Source organism: Paramormyrops kingsleyae, chromosome 17 (genome assembly GCF_048594095.1).
Source record: "Paramormyrops kingsleyae isolate MSU_618 chromosome 17, PKINGS_0.4, whole genome shotgun sequence".
In the NCBI taxonomy this organism is placed as follows: Eukaryota; Metazoa; Chordata; class Actinopteri; order Osteoglossiformes; family Mormyridae; genus Paramormyrops; species Paramormyrops kingsleyae.
Genome location: NC_132813.1, coordinates 16,795,447 through 16,816,366, shown reverse-complemented (window position 1 = coordinate 16,816,366; position 20,920 = coordinate 16,795,447). Strand labels below are relative to the sequence as shown.

The following is a 20,920-nucleotide window of genomic DNA, read 5'->3' as shown; positions in this document are numbered from 1 at the left end:
TGCAAGGGGGTGATTGCAGGTGTCCCAAGTTGGGGGGTCTTGAGGATGACAGGTACACGAAAATGGAAACAGCTGGGGGCCGCAGTAATTACTGTGCAGCCCAGGCCAGGGCAAAAGAAGAGGAAAAAGTCTGGAAGGAATTGCCCGTTCCTGGCTTGAGCACCTTCTCATGAAAAAACAAAAGAGAGAGAGAGAGAGGCATCCCCTGCGAACCCGAGTTCTGCTGTTAGCTTTGGGGTTTACATCACACGGCAGCTGTTGTGTTCCTGAGCTCGTCTGACTGCGCTGAAGTAACCAGCAGAGCCTGTTACCCTGCAGCGATTTTCTCCCAGGTGTAACCTGAACCTTTGTTTCTTTTTTTTTGTCTTAAATAGCTCAGGGGTTTATCTAACCATCCCTCCCGGGAAAAAGCCAGTGTTCAGACACGGTTGGCTCATATATGTGGCAGGACACGCTTCAGCCATTACCCAGCATGCCATTCTGCTGAGCCATGCTATGAGCGGACCCAAGCATACCTGCCTCCTTCGCTCGCTCGCTCGTGTGGGCCGAGCCAGGTGTTGACAGCGTTGTTATTATGGGAAGGAGAGAGGATAAGCGGTAGTGGCTAATTGCCGAGGAACACCGCGGAGTTGAGCGATTTTATCGCAGGTGGTAAATCACTGGGTTCATTATGTGAATGACCGTAATTGATGGCTTGGCTTTTAATTTAAATGTGACGTCCAAATAAAACCGGGATTATAATATTTCACTGTGCGGAGGCACTGTGAGATCAAATGGAAGGTCATGAAGTTGCTGTCAGATCTCGAATGTTCTTTATCACCATGGTGCTGGATCACCAGGCAGGGGGCGCTGTGAGATTTCTGTTTCCTGAGGTCCATGTTTATGAAGAAGAGTAGAGCGTTTAACATCATCAAAATGAGTGTCTCATATCTGGATATATGTATAGAGTTAGCTGCTCCCCTGTGTACAGGTTTTTAAAGTGACCTCCAGCACAAACTGAGTAACATTTTGGGGATGTTTTTAAGCATTTGCTTTGAAAAAAAGGTGATAAACTGAGTTTTTGGAATAAGGTTAGGAATCCTGGTGTCAAGGTGAGTCATGAATGCTGATAGGAGGAAATGTGTGTGTAGACCTCTCTGCCAACTGTGTCTCGGCTGTCCTTCACACAGGGGGAAACCCGAAAGGGGAGTTTGCACTGGGGCTGGTACAGGGCGAGTGGAAGATGTATGTGAAGAGGCCCCTGGACAGGGAAGCACAGGACCTGTACTTGTTGAATGTCACCGCCAGTGACGGGCTTTTTGTCACCATGGCGGTCGTCGAGGTCACCGTGACGGACACCAACGACAACACCCCTGTTTGCAACCAGGTCAGCAGGGGACATTTACACCCTACAAGCCTATTACGTAATCCTGATTCACTCCCAATTCACTCTGAACACACCCACAAGTTTTTATTTTGTTGATGTTTTCTTGCCAGGCTCTATATACTGCCTCATTCCCTGAAGATGTTCCCAACAACAAAGTTATTTTGACAGTAGGAGCGACAGATGCAGATATAGGGTCCAATGCAGAGATTCAGTACTCGCTTTCTGGCTTTGGTGTTGAAGACTTCTACATGGATGAAGACACTGGTATGTGTGAATATATTACTAATCTAGATGGCCCAAGGACAGTACCCTGTGGAATCCCATAATTCACAAAAAAAACTGCACATTTTAGGGGGCCTTTAGTGCCAATCTGCGGTATGTTTTATGAGTGTGCCTTGCTCATTATACAAACTAAAATCCTCACTGCAGATATAACTACATTACAAAGTGAGCCATTTCACTGCTTTATCATTAGTACTGGATCTGATTCTTTAATGCAGACTGCATCCTAATGGCCATGTTTACACAGATATGAGAACTACTGTAGTGAGGCTGCTCCCTATAAAATATAAAAGAAATATTAGTGGTGGGAATAGCATTTTCACAGCATGTTTTTTAAGCAAAGCTCTTGGTTACAGCTGTTTTCTGTTTGACATGCCCTACACTGAAGAAAGACCTTCTTAATTGGGTTCTGAAGGGCAGGTCCGCCCGCCTCGTTTACAAGTTCGGCGGGAATTAGACTCAGCGAGCATTCGCTGGAGGTCTTATTTATCACTGTAGTAATAGAGCTGTATATGGGTAATACCATAGTTATAAATATGATGTGAAATGGTCTGTGTACAGTTTGCATAATGACGGAAGCTGTTCTCCCAGCACAGAGCTGGATCGGGTTGCGCACCCTGACCATCAGTGGCCATTGGTGCCATGTGTAAACTAAAAATGCCTCTGTGGACTTGGGATGCCAGCAGTAGAGGACCAATTTGTTTGTTTGTGTGTGTGTGTGTGTGCGTATGTCAGTCTGTCTGTCTGAGACAGCATGTACAGAGAGCATGTACAGCTTGTAACTGTCCTGGGCTTTGACTTATCTTGCAACCTGCTAGGTGAACTCAAGACGGCCTCCACCTTGGACCGGGAGCAGACCCCCAGGTATAAGCTTATAGCCCGGGCAACTGACAGGGGCGGGCTCTTCTGCCAGATGGAGATTGCCCTAGAGCTCCTGGATGTGAACGACAATCCGCCAGCATTCTCCTCCCAGTGGTACACGGCCAGCATCTATGAGGACACAGCCACCAAAGCCCTCCTCACACGGCTGCAGGCCATCGACCCGGACGAAGGTGTGTAACGGAGAGCTCAAATTTAGCCGCCGTCTCTGATTGGCTGTGTCCATATTCAGATATTGCAGGTTTACCAGCAACTGACATGTTGGTTAATAAAGCACCCTTTGGTGGATACGAAGCTAGAAAGCCACCACTTAGAGGAGAGCCAAGGTCTCAAGACAGAACGGGGGAAGCGTCAATCTGGCTGTGATGGCCTGGGATTGCTGCCAAATGGCATGAAGTTCCATTGTCCCATTAGCATCTGTAGCCTGCTGAGATATTTCAGCTGCATGGCACTGCGCCGCTTTCTGGTTCCTGTCCTTTTAACGGGGGTGGGGATCCTTCAAGCATTCAAGATCAGAGTGCAGTTTTAAAAGTGCAGTGACATGCACAGCCCAACTTGACGGCTTGCAAAGTCCAGGAGATGAAAGGAATAATGTAAAAAACATACTGAATCTCCATTTTAAAAGCCTAATTTGGCACAAAAGCTGTGACAGCAATCTGAATGGCTAAAGAAGACCCATCATTTGTTTCACTTTGAATAAAAATCCATTTGCAGATTCTGTTTAATCTGCTCTTAACTGTACTGAATTTACATGTGTATAGGGAGTAAACAGTTGTTTGTACATGTGTGCTGTACATGTGAGCAGATAAATTTGAAAGAATTGAATATGAATGGTAAATTGTATGGATCTTTCAATGGGGAAACAGCTGTGATTACTTAGCACTTAATTGTGTATGGTAACATCTATCTTCCAGGTGTCAACCGCAAGGTCGTGTATTCCCTGGTGGACTCTGCAAACGGGTTCTTCTCCATCGACAAGACCTCAGGGATCGTGGTCCTGGAGAAGCCCTTAGACCGAGAGCTACAGTCGTCGCACAACATCACTGTACGCGCCTCAGACCAGGGCGAGGGGGTCCGGCTATCCTCGCTGACCAACGTCACCGTCATCGTGCTGGATGTCAACGACAACCCGCCTGTGTTTGAGCGCCGTGACTATCTGGCCACCATCCCCGAGGATGTGCTCCTGGGGACAGAGGTGCTACGCATCTACGCCGCCAGCATGGACATCGGCACCAACGCCGAGATACACTACAGCATCCGCTCAGGAAATGAGCATGGGAAGTTTCACATCGACCTGGTGACGGGTGAGTGTGGGAGGCACCCACTTCCACTCCGGTTTCTGCACATTTTTAACGAGTGTTTGGCCATTGTGGTCTGCCACTTGGCTCAGCGGAGTATAGAGTATAGGAGGGTATAGAATGGGTACATTCTGAATGGAAGGCCAGTCCTTCAGGGATCATTCCCACAACAATATTCACAAATGAAGATTCATTAACAAAGGGCAATTTAGCATTTTGAATGATTAAAAAGTCTTTAAGAAGAAAACCCTCATAATCACAAGGAGAACATGCATAGCTGGGGCAGATTACAACTTTCTGCTCTGTCAGGTGACTATTTATCCAAAACTCCTTGCTGTCCCTTTTGAACTTTGGCAAAATTCTTCATTACAAAACTGAAAGTTTAATGAATGAATGTTCTGAATGTGGAATCTCTGATGTCTTCTTGCCACCCAGGAGTCATTATGGTCTCCAAGGCACTGGACTTTGAGACGTGTAAGGACTACTTCCTCACAGTAGAGGCCCGAGACGGGGGGACTCCACCCCTCAGTGCAATCACCACGGTGAACATCAACCTGACAGACGTGAACGACAACGCACCGATTTTCAGTCGTGATGTCTACACTGCCATCATCAGTGAGGATGCCACCATTGGAGAGTCTGTTGTCAAGGTATTGCTGTAGCATGTGGTGTAGCAGTTAAGGATCTGGAATTTTAACCTGAAGCTTGTTGGTTCAAGTACCAGGGGGCATGTTGTAGAACCTAAACTGAAGTGCTCCAGTAAAATGGTTCAGCCATACAAAGAGGTATATTAGCAGCATCCGCTAACTGGTTATTTATTGTGTTTGATAATTTATGGATAAATATAAACAGTAATTTAGTGTTCATGTTACTGCTTAATTTTGATTAAAAATGACCAGAACTGGGCTTTCCACTAATAAAATCCCTGTCCGCTTTTGCTGCTTGTCACTGGTATCGTAGGTGATGGCAGAAGATTTGGACAGTCAGGTGAATGGACAGATTCTTTTCTCCATCATAAGTGGGGACAGGGAAAACCAATTCTTCATTGATCCAATCACGGGCCTGATGAAAGTCAACAAGGAGCTGGACAGGGAGATGGTAAGAGTGCCGACACTTCCCACTGCCACACTGCATGATTTTTGCGGAATAGACTCAGAGTCTGAATGAGGAGCAGTATCTGGGGGATAGACTCCGAGTCTGAGTGAGAAGCGGCACCAGCATAATGCCGAATTCATGTCGAGGGCACGTCTTAAAAAAATGCTGCACTGCTTCAGACTTGGCAAAGACGACGCGCTGACAACTGAGCAGAAGAGGGGAGATAATATTGAGCTGTTAAGCTCAGTCTGGTGGAGTGCACCTGGTACTTGGGTCGGATTCAGGTCAAATCACGTTCCCAGCACAAACAAACCACCCCAGAGTTTGTTTGGGACTAGACTGAGACCATATCCTCTAAAGGGTCTTGGTGTGGTTGTTTAGGTCTGCACCCAATCACAATTACTGTTCACACCTGCCCAGACAAATCTCGCCCAGGGGGAAAACAGGCCAAGCAGTGCAGGTGTGAAAAACCCTTAGTCATCTTATGTAGGATTTCTGTGAAACCTGTGTCTGTATTTTTACATTTTATGGAAGTCTGTCATTCACAGATTTATATGTAATTCCTTTTAATCTCAAAGAAAAGCAAGCAACCTGCAGCACATTGTGTCTGTGTTGCCGACAGCAGCAGTGTAAATTTGCTCATGTGAACAAACACTAATTTCTGTCATGATGCACGTGGCTAATTATATGTGTCTCGTGTGGCTAATTTGGATCATTCGCCTTGAACCAACGCATGGTGCTTTGCTTGCCGTGTTTTTTGTTTGGCCAGCCACTGCAATTAAAAGTGAAAGACTGATGTTCCTTAATTCCCTTGTAAGTGCATGACATCAGCAAGCGGGACAAAACATCCCCGGAGGCCACTGCACTGGCCTGATATTAGTCAGCAGTGCTGGAATCCATGCTAATTGATTCACAGGAGTTCTGTGCCTCTTCAGGGGATTACAAGACTCTTACCGCCTGTCAGATCATTGTACTTTCGGCCTCTGGTTTAGATGTGTCTTGCTGTTCTTTCTCAAAGGTGTCTGGCTACTCCCTCACCGTCAGAGCACTGGACAGTGGGTCGCCGGCTATGTCCTCCACAGTGATGGTCAACATCGACATTTCCGACATCAACGACAACCCTCCGACCTTCTCCTTGGCGAACCACACCGCTGTCATTCAGGTCGGTGCCGCCGTTCAACGGCAGACAATCCCCACACCCCCATCCTACCCTGTACTCCATGACATCATGTGCATGTTTACATTTTTAGAAGCAGAGAGAGAGAGAGAGAGAGAGCTCGGCCAGTTTGGTGTGTTTCTTGGCTGAACCCTGCCGGCCTCGCAGTCGCACCGTAAACACCGTCCGCTGTCACCTTGTGTGACGCAGATGCTGAATTAACACGCGGTGCCGGCCCCAAACAGATTTATTCGATAAGCCAAAGCCTTCGCTCTTCATTTAACTTGACACACCTACAAAATCTGCAGCAATTATCGAGCCTGCTGTGGATTTACATTTGCTTTTGTACAAGGTGTCCATAATCAAAAAGGTGCTTGTAGGCTAGACGGCGTCCATTTTGAAACCTGTGTGAAGCAGCCATGGTTTTTCAGTTTGCTTACATAAGCTTCATTCCTCCTTCCTGTTTGATTGATTATTTACATGATGTGCGGTCGCGTAAAGCTTCCCTTCGTTTTATTTTTCCTTCTCTTAAGTGTGCCACTCCAGCATGCAGGCAATTGTTTGGGGGGGGGGGACTTAGGTCCTCCCAACTCAGAAATTTAATTTTATGTTTATGAGCCACGATGACTTAATGAGTGGGGAGGTATTTTTACAGCGCAGGCCGCGGGCTAAGGTCGCTCCACATTCCAGAAAAACAAAACTGAAATATTGCAGCTTATAACCTCAAATAAATTTTAAAAAGGCGCATTTGGCTTTGACCTCATCCGCTGAACCGAGCCAGACTTTAAATGGGTCTGTGTGTGTGGTACAGAACCAGATGCCCCCAGGTCAGTGCAAAGTTATTTTATAGGGGTATGTAAAAGGCCTGTTTGCACCCACATGGTCAAGCAGGCGCCGCTCTGTTCTCAAATTCGGGTTTGTTTTTGATATGAGCAACCGTCCGTCATAGGAGAACAAACCCGTTGGCACCAGCGTCCTGCAGCTGTCCGTCATGGATAAAGACGCCTCCCACAATGGACCCCCCTTTGAGTTCAGCATCGTGTCCGGGAATGAGGGCGGCGAATTTGTGCTGGACCACACGGGGCAGCTCACGTCCAACCAGGTGTTCCAGAAGAACACCGAGTATATCGTGCAGGTGCAGGTAAGGCCACCATAACGACCCCCCTGCCCCACCATCCGGTATCCGTCAAAACACCGTTCTGTCAGAAGCTGAGCCCAGGCTTACTTAGTACTAAAACAGTGTTTCCTTCCTGCGCAAAATGCCAAGGCCAGTAAAATGACAGTTACTGAGGCCAGGAGAAAGTGCAGTGACAGCCAAATCTGCTGTGTCCCTGTGGTCAAAAACAATCCGGGATAAACGTTAAGTATCTGCAACAGAATTATGTTGTTTTTAAGCAAAATGGTTTGCAGCTGGTTTTGTGTGCTTCTGTCTTCACAAATATATGATTTTCTTTTGATCGGGACGTGATGGGGGTGCGAAATTTTATGCGGTGGAAAAACTGAACATCTGAACACTGTAAATTGGGGCAGGATCCCCATGGAGAGTCATCAGTTACAGAAGCAGGCGTTTGCAGACGCGGCAGGATAGAGGCCGAGTCGAGCAGAGCGGTTCATCTAAGTTTTCTCAGCTGCTGTTCGACAGCGTGCAGGACTGGGTTAGGGCTTGGATCAGAGATACTGGTTCCCCTGAGGATGGACACAGCTGTTCCTAACCGCTTAGCGGAGCCTGTTTCTGCAGCCCCGAGTGTTGTGTGGTGGCCCTGGTGCGTCCGTCAGCTCTCCGGCCAGCGGCGCAAACGTACAGCTGTGTCCGGGGAGCTTGTTCATGTCTTCTGGCTGATGGTGGCTGGTGCCCACATCCCAGATGTTGCTGGACACAGGTTTGCTGGTAGCAGAAGTCCAGCTTTTGCAGCTGATGCCCAAAATGTATTTATCTTCCGTTAAAGGACACAACAGTTAGGCGAATACAGACAAATTTCCATAGCAAAGTCAAATGTGTGAAGCAGCGGTAGCCCAGTATGTGGCGTCTGGGCAGCTCTGGCCTGATCTTACATCAGTTTGAGGATGACCTGCTTACCCCTTTTATTTTGCCGATCCTGTGTACCTGTAACAACATTAGCCTCTCAACTCTTCCTAGTTTGGTGTGTTTTGACATTGAGAGAAGTTTGAACGAGACCCAGTTTGTGGAAGAATTTTAATCCAGTTTTCTTCTTTTCATCTGTCACTTTCCCCTGTGTTTGAAGGCAAAGGATTCTGGGAAGCCACCTCTTTCATGCACCTCCTTTGTCTTTATCCGTGTGATCGAGGAGAGTCTGCACAAGCCAGTGGCCTTCCCACTGGAGGTATACATTGTCACAATGGAGGACGAGTTTCCAGGCGGTGTCATTGGCAAGATCCATGCCACTGACCAGGACCTGTACGACGTGCTGTCCTTCAGCCACAAGTACCAGCAGAAGAGCATGTTCAAGATCAGCCGGCAGGACGGCAAGATCATCGCTCTGAGTGGCCTGGACGCTGGCAAGTATCTACTGAACGTGACAGTGAGCGACGGACGCTTCTCCGTGCCGGTGGACGTGGTGGTGCACGTGGAGCAGGCCACGGTGGAGATGCTGAGGAACGCCGTGACCGTTCGCTTCGAGAGCGTCACGCCCGAGGACTTCGTGGGCCTGCACCTGCGCAGCTTCCGACGGGCGCTGCGCAGCGTGGTGGCACCACAGGAGCACGACCTCCTGCACGTGCTGAGTGTGCAGCCTGTGCCGGGGACGCCGCAGCTCGACGTGCTCTTCGCCGTGCAGACCCCAGGCGGTGGCTTCTACAAGGCTGCCTACCTGACGCAGAAGCTGAGCGCCTCCCGCAGGGCACTGGAGAGCGTGTTGCGCGTCTCCGCCGTCCTGGACAAGAACTGCTCGGGCCTGGAGTGCCAGGAGAGGCTGTGTGAGCAGACCATCGTGCTGGACTCCCACGCCCTGGTCACCTACAGCACGGCCAAAGTCAGCTTTGTGTCACCGCGTTTCCATAGGAACACGCGGTGCACCTGCAGTGGTGAGTGGCCGACGGGGGTGTGACACACCCAGACACCTGCAGGGCACATTTAATCAAGTCCCACCACACCCGACACGCGCCTAGCCTAGCCACTCTATCTCACCCGTGATATTCACCCGGTCAGTCATTTGCTTATTGTTTCAGCAGCGCTTAATCCACCGGGCCGTGCTGGCCAGTCCAGTAGAAGCACCACGCTGTCCAAGGGCCAGGCAGAAATGGGGCTCTTCTTCTGTTCCCAGTGCTCGAAGCCTCGCTCTGCTCTTCTCGGCGGTTAATTATCTGGCCCTAATCGATTGGCGCGTTTTTTATGGGATTAGACACACTTCGGGAGCGGTTAGCCTCCACGCTCAACCTCTCCGCTGCTCCCTCCCCTCCGTTTTTTTCTCTTGCAAGCTGTCACACCCACAATGGATCGATAGACAGTCAGACGAGATTGACTTCATCGATCCCAAGGGGAGTTTGCTGTGGAGCGGGGCGGGGCTCCGGATTAGAGATGAAATCATTTTCTTCCAGATTACCTGTTTAAATGTGCTCTTGCTTAGGCTCTGCTAATCATGGCTAATGCGGAGGCACACAGCCGCACCACAAACCGCTGGTCAAACAGGAAAGAGGCCGATCTCTGTTTCATTTGACAGGCCAGCGCAATGCCCTCTAAGAAATCTGCGATTAGTGTATAATGTGTGAGTAAGGGAGGTGTATCTGAATGTGTATATTACTAACATAACATATGGAGAGTACAGGTAAGGGTCTGTGTTACACGACATATTTACTAGTCTTATATATTTGTATTTTTAGTTTTATATTCCTTAATGTTGGTCCTTCAAACAAACAGGACTCACATTTTTCTGTGATCACACAGCGTGCAGTTTGGTCCGCGATTAATTGGAGGCAAGATTTTACTTCCCAGATCAGCTGTTAATTGACAGGGCCTGATCTCAGACATAGATTGATTCACTGCGGCGGGAGGGCGTGGAGATTGGAGCCTCCAGAACGTGTGAAGCATGGTAGTTCTGTGATCAAAGGTGCCTTCTCCATATTAAAAAGTAAGGGGATGGGGGTAGGGAGGGCAGCCTTCAGTGGAGAGGGGCTAGATCTTCGCTGCCCCCTTAAGGTCAGCCTGGGGCGCTGCCGTCTCTGTGCCCGTTTGCCGAATTGATTGCAAATCAAGAACCCTCCCAGGGTTCTTTTCATCACATGAATAAACTCATGATTCTGCTGAAACTCCGAGGCTGCTCTGGCTGTATGTTGCACGTTAGCACCTTGTAATTTTATTGGCAGAGCACAGTTTTCCGCATTGGCCTCAAGCCGGTGGAGTGACGGCCAGATCGGAGTTGATTACAGACCTGTTTTTAATGAGATCATTCCGTCGTACAGATTCATTTTCCTTCAGTGACCTTGTGAAGCGATTGCTTTTTTGCCCTCTCAATTCTTAATTAGTCACTCATTAATCACTGCGGATCATCACTCCAAGTGCTTCACATTTACTTGGGTTGGACCTCACCCCGGGCTTCTGGAAGGACATGTCAGGGAGCTGGTCATTTTCTGCAGCGCTGCCGCTGGTGATGAACATCGCCCCACCTGGCGCATGGTGAAATAGACCTCTGAGACTCCACCATCTTTTAGCGTAGCCTCCAGTCGCACTCCTCCAGGCCACACAGCTTGAGGGAGATGCTTAGATAAAGATGATGCATGTGCACTGACCCATGTAAGCTAGCACTGATGCTAACATTTAGCCTTGATGCTAGCACTGGTTTTATCACAGTTGCTAGTGGTGTTCTTAGCATTGTTGCTAGCAGTGTTTCTAGCATGATTCCAGCGCTGATGCTAACACTGGCTAGCAGAAACCGCAATCTACTACTTTAGCCTATGATGTTATCGTACATAGTATGCAGCCAGCTGGCTGTTAATGTCATAATGTGGAAATTTCCCCCAGTACACTTGTAAAAGGCAAATAGAAGGTTGCAGACCAGCTTAGGGTGGATTTGTAAGACCAAATAAAAGAGCAGCTGAAGCAAATACTGCCTTTGTTTTACAGACAATGTATATACCGTCCAACCTCAAATGTCAGGCTTTGTTGTCCGGGATGAGGTCGGCTTATCTCGCTCCTCTACAGGCCGCTTGTTCTGGTAGCTGGATCTCAGTCCTTCCGAGCAGATAAAACTACTTCGTTAACAGCAGACTTCTTACAAGTCGTGAGTAAATCGGTGCAAAATGACCTTTGGGGAAAACATTTGGGAATTCGGTGGTTTAGTATGTGATAGGGATCGATGCAGGGCTTCGTTCTGTAAAGGCCAGGTCAGGATAGATTTCGGCACAAATGGGTAGTGATCATGCCGTTCAGCAAAGTCCTCAGATCAGTTCAGGCTTTGGTGACCACACACTCATTTAACATGAGTCAGTCCAGCACCCAGACCCTGCTACGAGCTGCCACCACTGAAGGGGGGGACTTTGCTGCAAGGCCCCCAGTGTTGACATAAATCCCCTTGCTCAGCTAGGGGTGGGGGGCAGCGACCAGCCAGTTTAACCTCCATTACAGAGACAAACCCCACAAAACACTGGCAGCTTAACGGCCACCCGCCGATGGCGTGGGACACAGACGCTGCCAGTGACGCAAAGCTTTCGGGAAAGAGGGAACCAGGTCCCATGTCACCCCTGCGGCTCCATGTGTCAAGCAGTCCTCAGGGGACCGGAGGGTCGCTCCTCAGCCCCGTAGGTGGGCTCCTGCCGTTTCAATTAGCGGGTCCGGGAAACATAATTAGCACCTCCGCTGGCTCTAGAGCCGGTAGAGACAAAGGTCCCAGCGGGTCAGAAGCTCAGCTTCAGTCTTCATTAGCTTGCATCACCACCAGGCCCAGACGCAGACTCTGCCCGGGTTGTTGGCACCGTCTGCCTGCTGCTCTGCGGTCTCACACAGCGCCGGGGGATGCTGCCCGTTTAGCTAACACGGCTGCTAGTCTCTGGGCGCAGTGACACACGCAAAGTCCGCCCCCGTTCTGCATGGACTGACTGTGATCCACTCGCTCTGTCAGCTCCAATAGCGTCCTCTGCTCTTCATCGACCACGGGGATGGAACCCGGAACAGCGGTGCACCATTTCGTGCGATAAGAACTTCAAAACAAAGTTCTGCTCCATCTTCTAAGGGGGGAGGGGGGGGGGTTGCCATGGCAACCAGGAACCTCTCGGAGAAGACGGGAGGACCGACGGCTCCTCTGGGAATACATCGCCTACATTTCCTCCTCTCATTGTTCTTTATTTTACGTTGACGGAGAACCGGAGCGCAAGTGCTCAGATCCGCACGGAGAACCCAGTGGAGGTCACTGCGGGTAACGTCATGACAAAATTGAAAGAAATGGAAAACCTTACAGGCAAAAGGGCCCTAAGAGGCATTAACATCTTGCACCTTATCCACCCCCCACCCCCTTCACTCATCATCAGGTGGCAAGTGCTCCGCTTCTTCAGAGCTGTGTGAGGACCATCCGTGCCCAGGAGACATGCAGTGTGTCGGCACAGGGGGAGCCCAGGGGCCCTATTTGTGCCAGTGCCCCCCAGGAAAGCTAGGCGAGTGTGCAGGTGAGTAGCCCAGCTTGAGTTATTAATTAAGGTGGCATTATCGGGTAGCCGTGACAACGGCTGTGACAGCAGCCGATAGGACCGCTCCTGGTAAAGCACGTTCATTTAGCGGTCCAGCATCAAGATAACGGCCCATCTGAGCTCCCCGGGTGAAGATCACACCGCCAGCCATTAATCCTTTTAAGCGATACCACCATCCTTACAGTTCAGAGCGAGTCATGTGATTAAAAAAAATACACTTAGATGTGAAGTTAGTGGCATAAGATGAGGCCTCTCAATGGTCGTTTTGTTTTCCTGTATCTGCCTGTTTGTCTGTCTGTATGTCCATCTATATGTCCGTCTGTCTCTCTGTCTGTCTTTCTGCCTGTCTCTCTATCTCTACCCCCCTCATGAGACCTGTATGCGTGTCTTGCTGGTTGTCAGTGAGCCTGTCTTTCTGTCTGTTTCCCTATCTCTTCCCCCCTTCTGTGCCTGTCTGTCTAGCTGGTTGTCAGTTAGTTTGTCTGTATCTGTCTGTCTCTGAATTCCTTCTCCCCTCCTGTGCCTGTCTGACTGCCTCCATATCTGCCCGCTCCAGGTCACACCTCCCTCAGCTTCTCAGGGAACAGCTACATAAAGTACCGTGTGACAGACAGCAGCAGCGGTGGGGAGCTGAAGCTGGGCCTGCGCATCCGCACACTCCAGAGCCGGGGCATCATCATGTACACGCGTGCCGAGCCATGTACCATTCTGAAGGTAGCTTGCGGTAATGTTCTGCATGACACTGCACACGCACACGTATGCTACTATATTCCTGCTTTATTTCACACTATATATCACCGTGTATATCAGTAGAGACCATCGCTCCTCGTGCTTTCCAGAGTGGGTAAAAACACCAGTGCTGTTAGTTACCTTGGCACGTGTTCACTCTCTGACAGTGAATAATTTTTGGCGTCACATGACCGGCAGTCCTTCCCCTGTCATGAAGGAGGAGCTCGCGGTGTTTCAGCACCTTGGCTATTTTTAGAGTGTGGCTTGTCAGCCCCATCACACCCCGGGCGTATCTGCTGCGAAACCCTTCCGTGAAGAAGCCGGCCCTCCTTCTAGAAGAATCTAGCCCACCTGACTGGCGCTGCCGGAGGCCATCTGTTGCGTGGGTCTGGTGGACGGAGTTGGGCTCGTTCCTCCTCGACATGCCGCTTGTCCTCACAGGCGGCAGGCGTGACAGGCCGGGGGGGGTGTGTATTTGTGTAGGGGGGGGTGGCAGCTGAGATGGCTGTTCTGGAGGATGGGGTTACTGCCGATGTGGCCCAGCTGTCGCCTCTGTGCTGGATTGAAATGGGCCGCTCCACACCAACGACCCCACCCTGCAGCCAGTATAGGGGGGACCGGAACGGCAGCTCCGAGCTCGGCGGCAGGAGGTGGGGGTGTGAAATGTTAGCTCTCCTCTCCGAGGCCTCCCATCTCTCGGTGAGCTGGTAGGCAGCCAAGCCAGGTCAGCTCATCAGCCAGAGTGTTTCCGGGGTCTAAGTGTCCGCAGGGGTGTGTACCCAGGTCCGGATCCGGGGGTGTACCGGCAGCAGGCGTGTTCCGGGCACCCGGTACCTTGGGCAGGTGTTAGCTGGCAGGGCCCTCCGGGGGTAGCATGTGTGAACGACGCACGTTATGAGGAAGCAAACGTGTGAAGCATCCGCACCTCTTCAGCGCATTAATTGGATTCATCTGGCCATTCGCCCATGCCAGACAGGGGGGGGGGGGGGCGGCTCCGGCACGGCCGAGGTGATCGCGGTTAATATCAGAGCGACTGCGCACCTTCGCCGTGTCGTCGCATCAGGGCCGCACCCGCGATACAGGCCCAATTAACATACCTCGAAATAAACACTCACTATGAAAGGATCTCATTTATTTGCCTTCATTTGAAATCCTTTTAAAATGGGTCATCGGAGCCCTGACTCCTGTGATGTTTGACACTGGGCTCCGCCGTGAATGCCGAAAGAGGGCTTGATGCTCATAATTTAATTAATTAATCGAAATTCCCTCTCCGGCAAAGCCATTAACGGCGGCGCTTTAATCCCTTTAAGTGGGGTAGCAAGCCACTTGGTTGGGGGGGGGGGGGGGAGGGTGTTTGATGTCTTAGCCTCGAGCGGAATCTTCAGTTTGCCGACAACATGGCCTGCACCGCTCACCCACGCCCTCCCCCCTCTCAATAAAAACACCGATTTTCTTTTTTGTTTAAGTAGTACCCAATCAGAGCGCCCCTCGACGCCTCACCCACCAGCACCTCGTCTCTCTGTCCCCCCACCCTCCCCCCCATCTTGCAGATTGACGAGGGCAGGCTCTGGTTCCAGTTGGACTGCAGCAAAAGTGCGGGAATCCTCGGCATCTCCGGCCGGCCCGTTAACGATGGCAACTGGCATTCCGTGTCCCTGGAGCTGAACCGGAACTTCACAAGCCTGTCGCTGGATGACAGCTACGTGGAGCGGCGCCGGGCCCCGGTGCACTTCCAGCCACTGGGGGCCGACGGCTCCATCTACTTTGGCGCCCAGGTGCAGCCGCCCAACTCACGCAGCCTGACGGAGAAAAAGGGTCCCAGGGTCCTTGGCGGCTTTCAGGGCTGCCTGGACTCACTGGTGCTGAACAACAACGAGCTGCCCCTGCAGAACAAGCGGAGCCGCTACGCCGAGGTGGTGGGCCTCACAGAGCTCAAGCTGGGCTGCGTGCTCTACCCGGACGCCTGCGAGAGAGCACCCTGCCTCAACGGCGGCAGCTGCACGAGCCTGCCATCCGGTGGTGAGTTGGCGGAACTGCACGTGCATCCGGGTCATCTTGATGCAGTCGCAGCCCTGTTTTGCGTTCGTTAAAGTGTGTGTTTGTGCCCGCTCTTCTGCGAGCAGCCCTCAATTGAGAGGAGTGCCCCCAGGTGTCACGTGATGGCAGTGCATTAGTTAGGGAATTTAGTTGTCTTTGGGGTCAGTTTACAGTTTTAAAGTGATCAAAAAGGTGTCAGGGATTTTGGAAAGGATAATGAGGTTAAATCAGCAGGTGTCTCCCTTTATATTTCACTCCCGCTAAATTATTCATGGGTCACTCCGGGACCGGCCACAGTGTGTGTGTGTTGGGGGGGGGCTGCAGGTAAGTGGTGGCCTCATTTTATTGAAAACGGAAAACACATCGCTCTCCACGCCCGTCTAAAGCTTCATGAATAATTATGCCACTTTGCCGAGAGCAGAAAGCAATCACAGCTCACTTTGCCATTCCAGCCAGATGGTAAAGTTGTGGCTTCCATCCATTATTAATCCGGACTGGGCTCCTGCGTGTTTTCCTGCCGGTACAGCCTGCGTTCCCGACCCAGGTGCATCCGCCTTGTAGTCATGACGACGGAGACCCCCGCTGTCCATATCCCCCGGGCCAGTCAGGCTCCCTGAACCTCCGGACGCAGCGGCGTCCTGTGTTTGCTCCCGCCGCGTCTCTGGGACGCGTATCAAACCCCACAAAGGGAGCGAGAGTAAAGCTCACCCCCCCCCCCCGTCGTTTTCCAAGGAGGTAAGCGATGGAGAAATTATTATTGATGGCCAAAAACCAGGCGAGAAACAGTTTTTTTTTTACGGAAATGAAAACTAAAAGCTTGTATGCGAAATGAAAACTGTACTTATAAAATATTCAAATATTGCAGTTGAATTAAGAATATTAAAACCAAAAATCAAAGGAAATTAAATGTAAGCCCTCTGGTATTCCTTTGGGGGTGGCAGGGTGTTGCTGTTGCCTTGCACCTTCAGAGCTGGGGGTTCGAATCCTGCCTCCTCTTGGTTTATGTGGAGCTGGATGCTCCGCCATTATGTGGGCTTCCCCATGGCCACTGTGGATGGAGGAGATGAATATTCATTCTTGTCTTTTTATGGAATAGTAGCCATAGATGTAGAAAATTTAGAGTAACCTGAAACTCGAGACGCTGCTAAACAGTTATTAGTGTCACCCCCTTGCTGTCCACGGAAGGAGGTCTGTCCTCTGGTCGCTCTGCGGAGGTCACTTCCCGGTGTGTGTGTGTGGCCCGCTTTGCCCAACATCAGCCCGGCCTCGCCGGTCCACTCGCTCGGTTCTGCTTTCATTCCCCGCCCTCCATCTTGGGGCTTTTAATCGCCCTATGAAAGTGCGGCTGCGCTGTCACATTTCAGGCAGGGGGATCTGCTCTCCGTGATAATTTCAAAGCGAGGGCTCATGGCTTGCGGGCGGATTGGGCCTCTCGGGATGGTAACCAAGAGGCAGATGAGAAGGAGAGTTAATATTCATAGGAACCATAAGCGTATCTCTCCCTGCCGCTCGCACTCCTGCACGCCTTTGTCCCTCTGAGTATTCGGTCACATTCCTGCCTGTGCAGCACTGATACTGGCGTATCAGACGGCTCATTAATATTGATTGACACTCTGCAGGTTTCCAAGGGGGAATTTTTAGGCAATGCAGGGGGTTTTCGCCATACTGTCCCGCTCGATTAGGGACGAGATTCCTCTGGTTTGAGGAGTGCCTCACGGTGCTTTGGTGAGGGTCCTGGGGGGGGGAGGGACATGGACCGGTTCTTAATGCACTCCTAAGAAAATGAACAAAGCTGTTTTATATAATATATTTTATAACTGTGAGACATTTTGGTGTGAAATTCGCCCGGTGAATTTTGACATTACAGTCACACAGCCCTGTCCCTGCGTTGCCCCATCTCCGGGAAAATACCCATGAAAGCTGGATTCGGATGGCCTTTTCCACGGTTCCTTAATCTTCTCCAGATTTCTGGCATTCCCAGTCCAGCACTGCAGCAGCCTCGGCACATTATTATGGGCTTGGGGGGGTTCACATGCATATATCATGGGCAGCACTGGGCAAACAGGCCACAGTGGCAGGCAGCCGCACACGGAGGCAGATGCTGATCTCTTTGTCTGCTGTGTTTATCAGGGGTTTTCTCCTGATTTCCCCCCCCCCCCCTGCCCATCTGTAGTACTGACGAAAGCCCCCACACCCCATCTCTCTGTGTGAATCCTGTTGGCAGCCCTCCCCACCATTGCTAGCCGGTTCACGCTGACATCGGCGAGAGTTTTGACATGTGACAGGCAGGCCAACACGCTGCTCTCTCCCGCCGCCTCAGTCCACCTCAGTTGTTCCTGGTTGCTGAGGAAACTCATTTATTTGGGGGCTAAGTGTTTATTAGCCGTCCAGTGGTTTGGCGTCCTTACATTCCTGGATGGTTGGGTCCCCTGGCCAGTCTGCAGCGCGGTGTTCCTCCCAGCATTGATATACGCCCCCATCCCCGCAGAGATTAGCGTGGCCGGGGACGTTTCCGTGTCCGTGCCCATCCGTGTGTGAGCCCGATAAACGGCTTGTCGGTGACCTCCCGTTCTCACGCTTGCTGGCATTTCGTTCGCTGTTTCCCAGAGCCTCAGCTTTGTTGTTGTTGTTGGCACCGCCCCGGTCCAACCCTGCCAACGCCATTTGGCACCCACTCCCACGACTCTGAATAGCACTAATCCGTGGGCAAATACTAACCGGAATTTGCTGAAAGGTTGAAAACAATGCCACAGCATTTTGTGTTTGTGTGTGTGTGTGTGTGTGGGGGGGGGGTGCTTCACCCACTTTGTCCCCCCCAAACACGGCGATCGGCCGGACCTCGCTCATCTGGGCGGAGGGAGCTCAGCTGTCACGGCTGTATACCGGATCGCTTCGGCGCTGTGGAAATCTCCCATTGTCACGGTGTCCTTTGCCGGTTCGGGTTTGAGTTTTTTCTCCCGATAAATGAAATGGGACGCGCCTGGGAGTCTGCAAGAATGTCCCAGCGGCAGCGATGACATTTACCCCGGGGAGCACTGCACATTTCACCAGGCCCCAGCCGGTGACCCCGCGCCAGCTGTATCCAGGCTCCCTTTCAGTCCCACAAAGGTACCTTTGTACTTCACCCACAAAAGAGCCCTGGGTACTGGGGGGTGGGGACAAATATACCCACCTGACTCAGGGATCGGTCCATAAAGAATAGGATCGGCGTGGTACTTAGCCGGTCTCAGGACTGGCATCAGGACTTGGGTCTGGTTACTCAGCGCAACACAAAGCATCACCCACAGAAGGAGGGCAGGTGCAGTGAGCTCATTACCTGACTCCCAGTCCAAGTAGGGCCAGCTCAGACACATTCCCCACAATGATAAACACTGCCTGAGTAAAGTGTCAGCATGCTTACGTGAATCACTGAGTCATATGACGTGTAACACCGCCCGCTATTCTCCTGTGTCAATCCTACTGTCCCAGGTTTTGAGTGCAGTTGCAGTCCCCAGTTCACCGGGGGGCGCTGTGAGACCGAAATTACAGCCTGCATCCCCAATCCCTGTCAAAATGGAGGGATATGCAAGTCGATCGGCAACGCCTTCCTGTGCAGCTGCAGACGGGGATTCACCGGGCTCACGTAAGTGTGCAAGCAAATGTGTATGCACCAATACACACACAAATGCCCTGGTGAGGACCTTTCACCAGCAGAGGGTCATTTTGCTTCCCTGGCAGTAGAGATTTGGATGAGTGCAGTTTACTTTGCTACCACAAGATGGCAGCACACATACACTTCTCAGACTAGTCTGCAAGCCCTTGTGTCCGCGCAGTAAAATGAGCCGGTGCATGTACCAAAAGTTTCCAAATATGATTCCCCCCAAGCACATGTGCTCTCGACTGGAGGCCAAATGAAACCAGTGCAAAAGACCCAACAAAGCATTGAGGATGTTCTGCCTCGTGGTATAACTGGGTTGCTCAATTAAGCGCTGTAGAAGAAACACACATATATACACACGCAGAAATGGCAGGTGGCATCGCGAGTGGTGGGATCAATGACTGTATATCACATGCACACCCCCTTCCCACAGGTGCGAGCAGGACGTGAACGAGTGCGAGCGGGAGGAGTGTGAAAACGGCGGCTCCTGCGTCAATACCTTCGGCGCCTTCTACTGCAACTGCACTGCGGGCTTCGCGGGCCAGTCGTGCAGCCTGCGGCCCGTGGTGGTGCCCAACATGCAGGCGGGCCACTCCTACGTGGGCAAGGAAGAGCTGATCGGCATCGCCGCCGTGCTGCTTGTCATCTTCGTCCTCGTCGTCCTCTTCGTCGCCTTCCGCAAGCGAGTCTTTCAGAAAAGCTACTCGCGCAACAACATGGCGCTGGTGCAGGACCCGGCCACGGCGGCCCTGCTGAACAAGGCCAACGGCATCCAGTTCAAGGCGCTACGCGGGGCCGGGGGCGAGCCCTGTGGCCTGTACGCCGAGCCTGGGGCTGGGCCGCCGCAGGTGCCCGTGCGGCCCATGGCCTACACACCCTGCTTCCAGGGCGGTGGCAGTCTGGACAAGATGGCCGACGGCCTGGGTGGCGAGCACACGGAGATGACCACCTTCCACCCGGAGTCCCCGCGCATCCTGACCGCCCGCCGCGGCGTGGTGGTCTGCAGCGTCGCACCCAACCTGCCCCCGGTCTCACCCTGCCGCTCCGACTGCGACTCTATCCGTAAGAACCCCTGGGAGAGCGACGAGGGTGAGCTCGGCAATCGTATAAGTCTCCCTAAATCTGCTGCTGCATCTTCACGGCCGACTACTAAACTTTTTCATAAACATGTTGTACCACAGCAGAGTTTTAAATGAGCTTTCCGTATCATTTTAACCTCTAGAACGTAACGTTGACAGGATGTGGGTTGCTGGCAGCAGACATGGCTTCTCCCGGATGGTTAAGCTGTGCGTGGTGTCACGCTCCCCAGCCTTCACCAAGCGCCCCCCCACCTGAGCTGTTAATGTGCTTCAGATCTCCGCGGCATTCTTACCGTCTGCCAGTAATTATGTTGCACCACTTTGAATGGTCGTATGATCAGCGTAGCTGCTGCCTGCTAAGTCGTCTGAATGTATTGGTGCGGAACGACCACTAGAGGGAGCGAGACAGGCAGGAGCGAAAGGCTGAATACCAAATCCAGAGCTCGCCACTTAATATTCAGCGGTTTCTCCATCACGAAGGACCTGCTGGCTACAGCCTGTCAGCAGACCACCTGTGGGTTTCCTGTGGGTTACAGAGTGCAGGAACAAGGCTCACCTACAAACCGACACGTTCAGCAAGCTCCAGCTGATCCAGCCTGTGTCACTCATGTCCTGTCTCTCCCCTCCCCTCTCTGTCATCCTCTGTCTGTCCTCCTCTCCCTCTCTGTCCTCCACCCACTGTCTCTCTCCTTCCCTCTGTCCTTCTCCCTCTGCCTCCCACCTACCCTC

General features: G+C 51.6%; 1 protein-coding gene across 7 annotated transcripts in view; it reads left to right on the top strand.

The window, feature by feature from the left end:
• The window catches only part of fat3a (FAT atypical cadherin 3a), a 130,573-nt gene that overhangs the window by 102,314 nt on the left and 7,339 nt on the right, over positions 1 to 20,920 (top strand). For 6 of the 7 annotated variants that reach the window (XM_072701580.1, XM_072701578.1, XM_072701579.1 and 3 more), the window contains 14 exons: positions 1,170 to 1,366; positions 1,477 to 1,630; positions 2,467 to 2,700; positions 3,442 to 3,831; positions 4,261 to 4,475; positions 4,786 to 4,923; positions 5,939 to 6,082; positions 7,026 to 7,217; positions 8,320 to 9,118; positions 12,554 to 12,688; positions 13,266 to 13,423; positions 14,989 to 15,457; positions 18,944 to 19,097; positions 19,546 to 20,201. In XM_072701580.1, coding sequence (XP_072557681.1) covers positions 1,170 to 1,366; positions 1,477 to 1,630; positions 2,467 to 2,700; positions 3,442 to 3,831; positions 4,261 to 4,475; positions 4,786 to 4,923; positions 5,939 to 6,082; positions 7,026 to 7,217; positions 8,320 to 9,118; positions 12,554 to 12,688; positions 13,266 to 13,423; positions 14,989 to 15,457; positions 18,944 to 19,097; positions 19,546 to 20,201 — 4,035 coding nt within the window. The remainder of the gene's footprint in view (positions 1 to 1,169; positions 1,367 to 1,476; positions 1,631 to 2,466; positions 2,701 to 3,441; positions 3,832 to 4,260; positions 4,476 to 4,785; positions 4,924 to 5,938; positions 6,083 to 7,025; positions 7,218 to 8,319; positions 9,119 to 12,553; positions 12,689 to 13,265; positions 13,424 to 14,988; positions 15,458 to 18,943; positions 19,098 to 19,545; positions 20,202 to 20,920) is intronic. The other variant, XM_072701575.1, reaches the window with a different exon arrangement.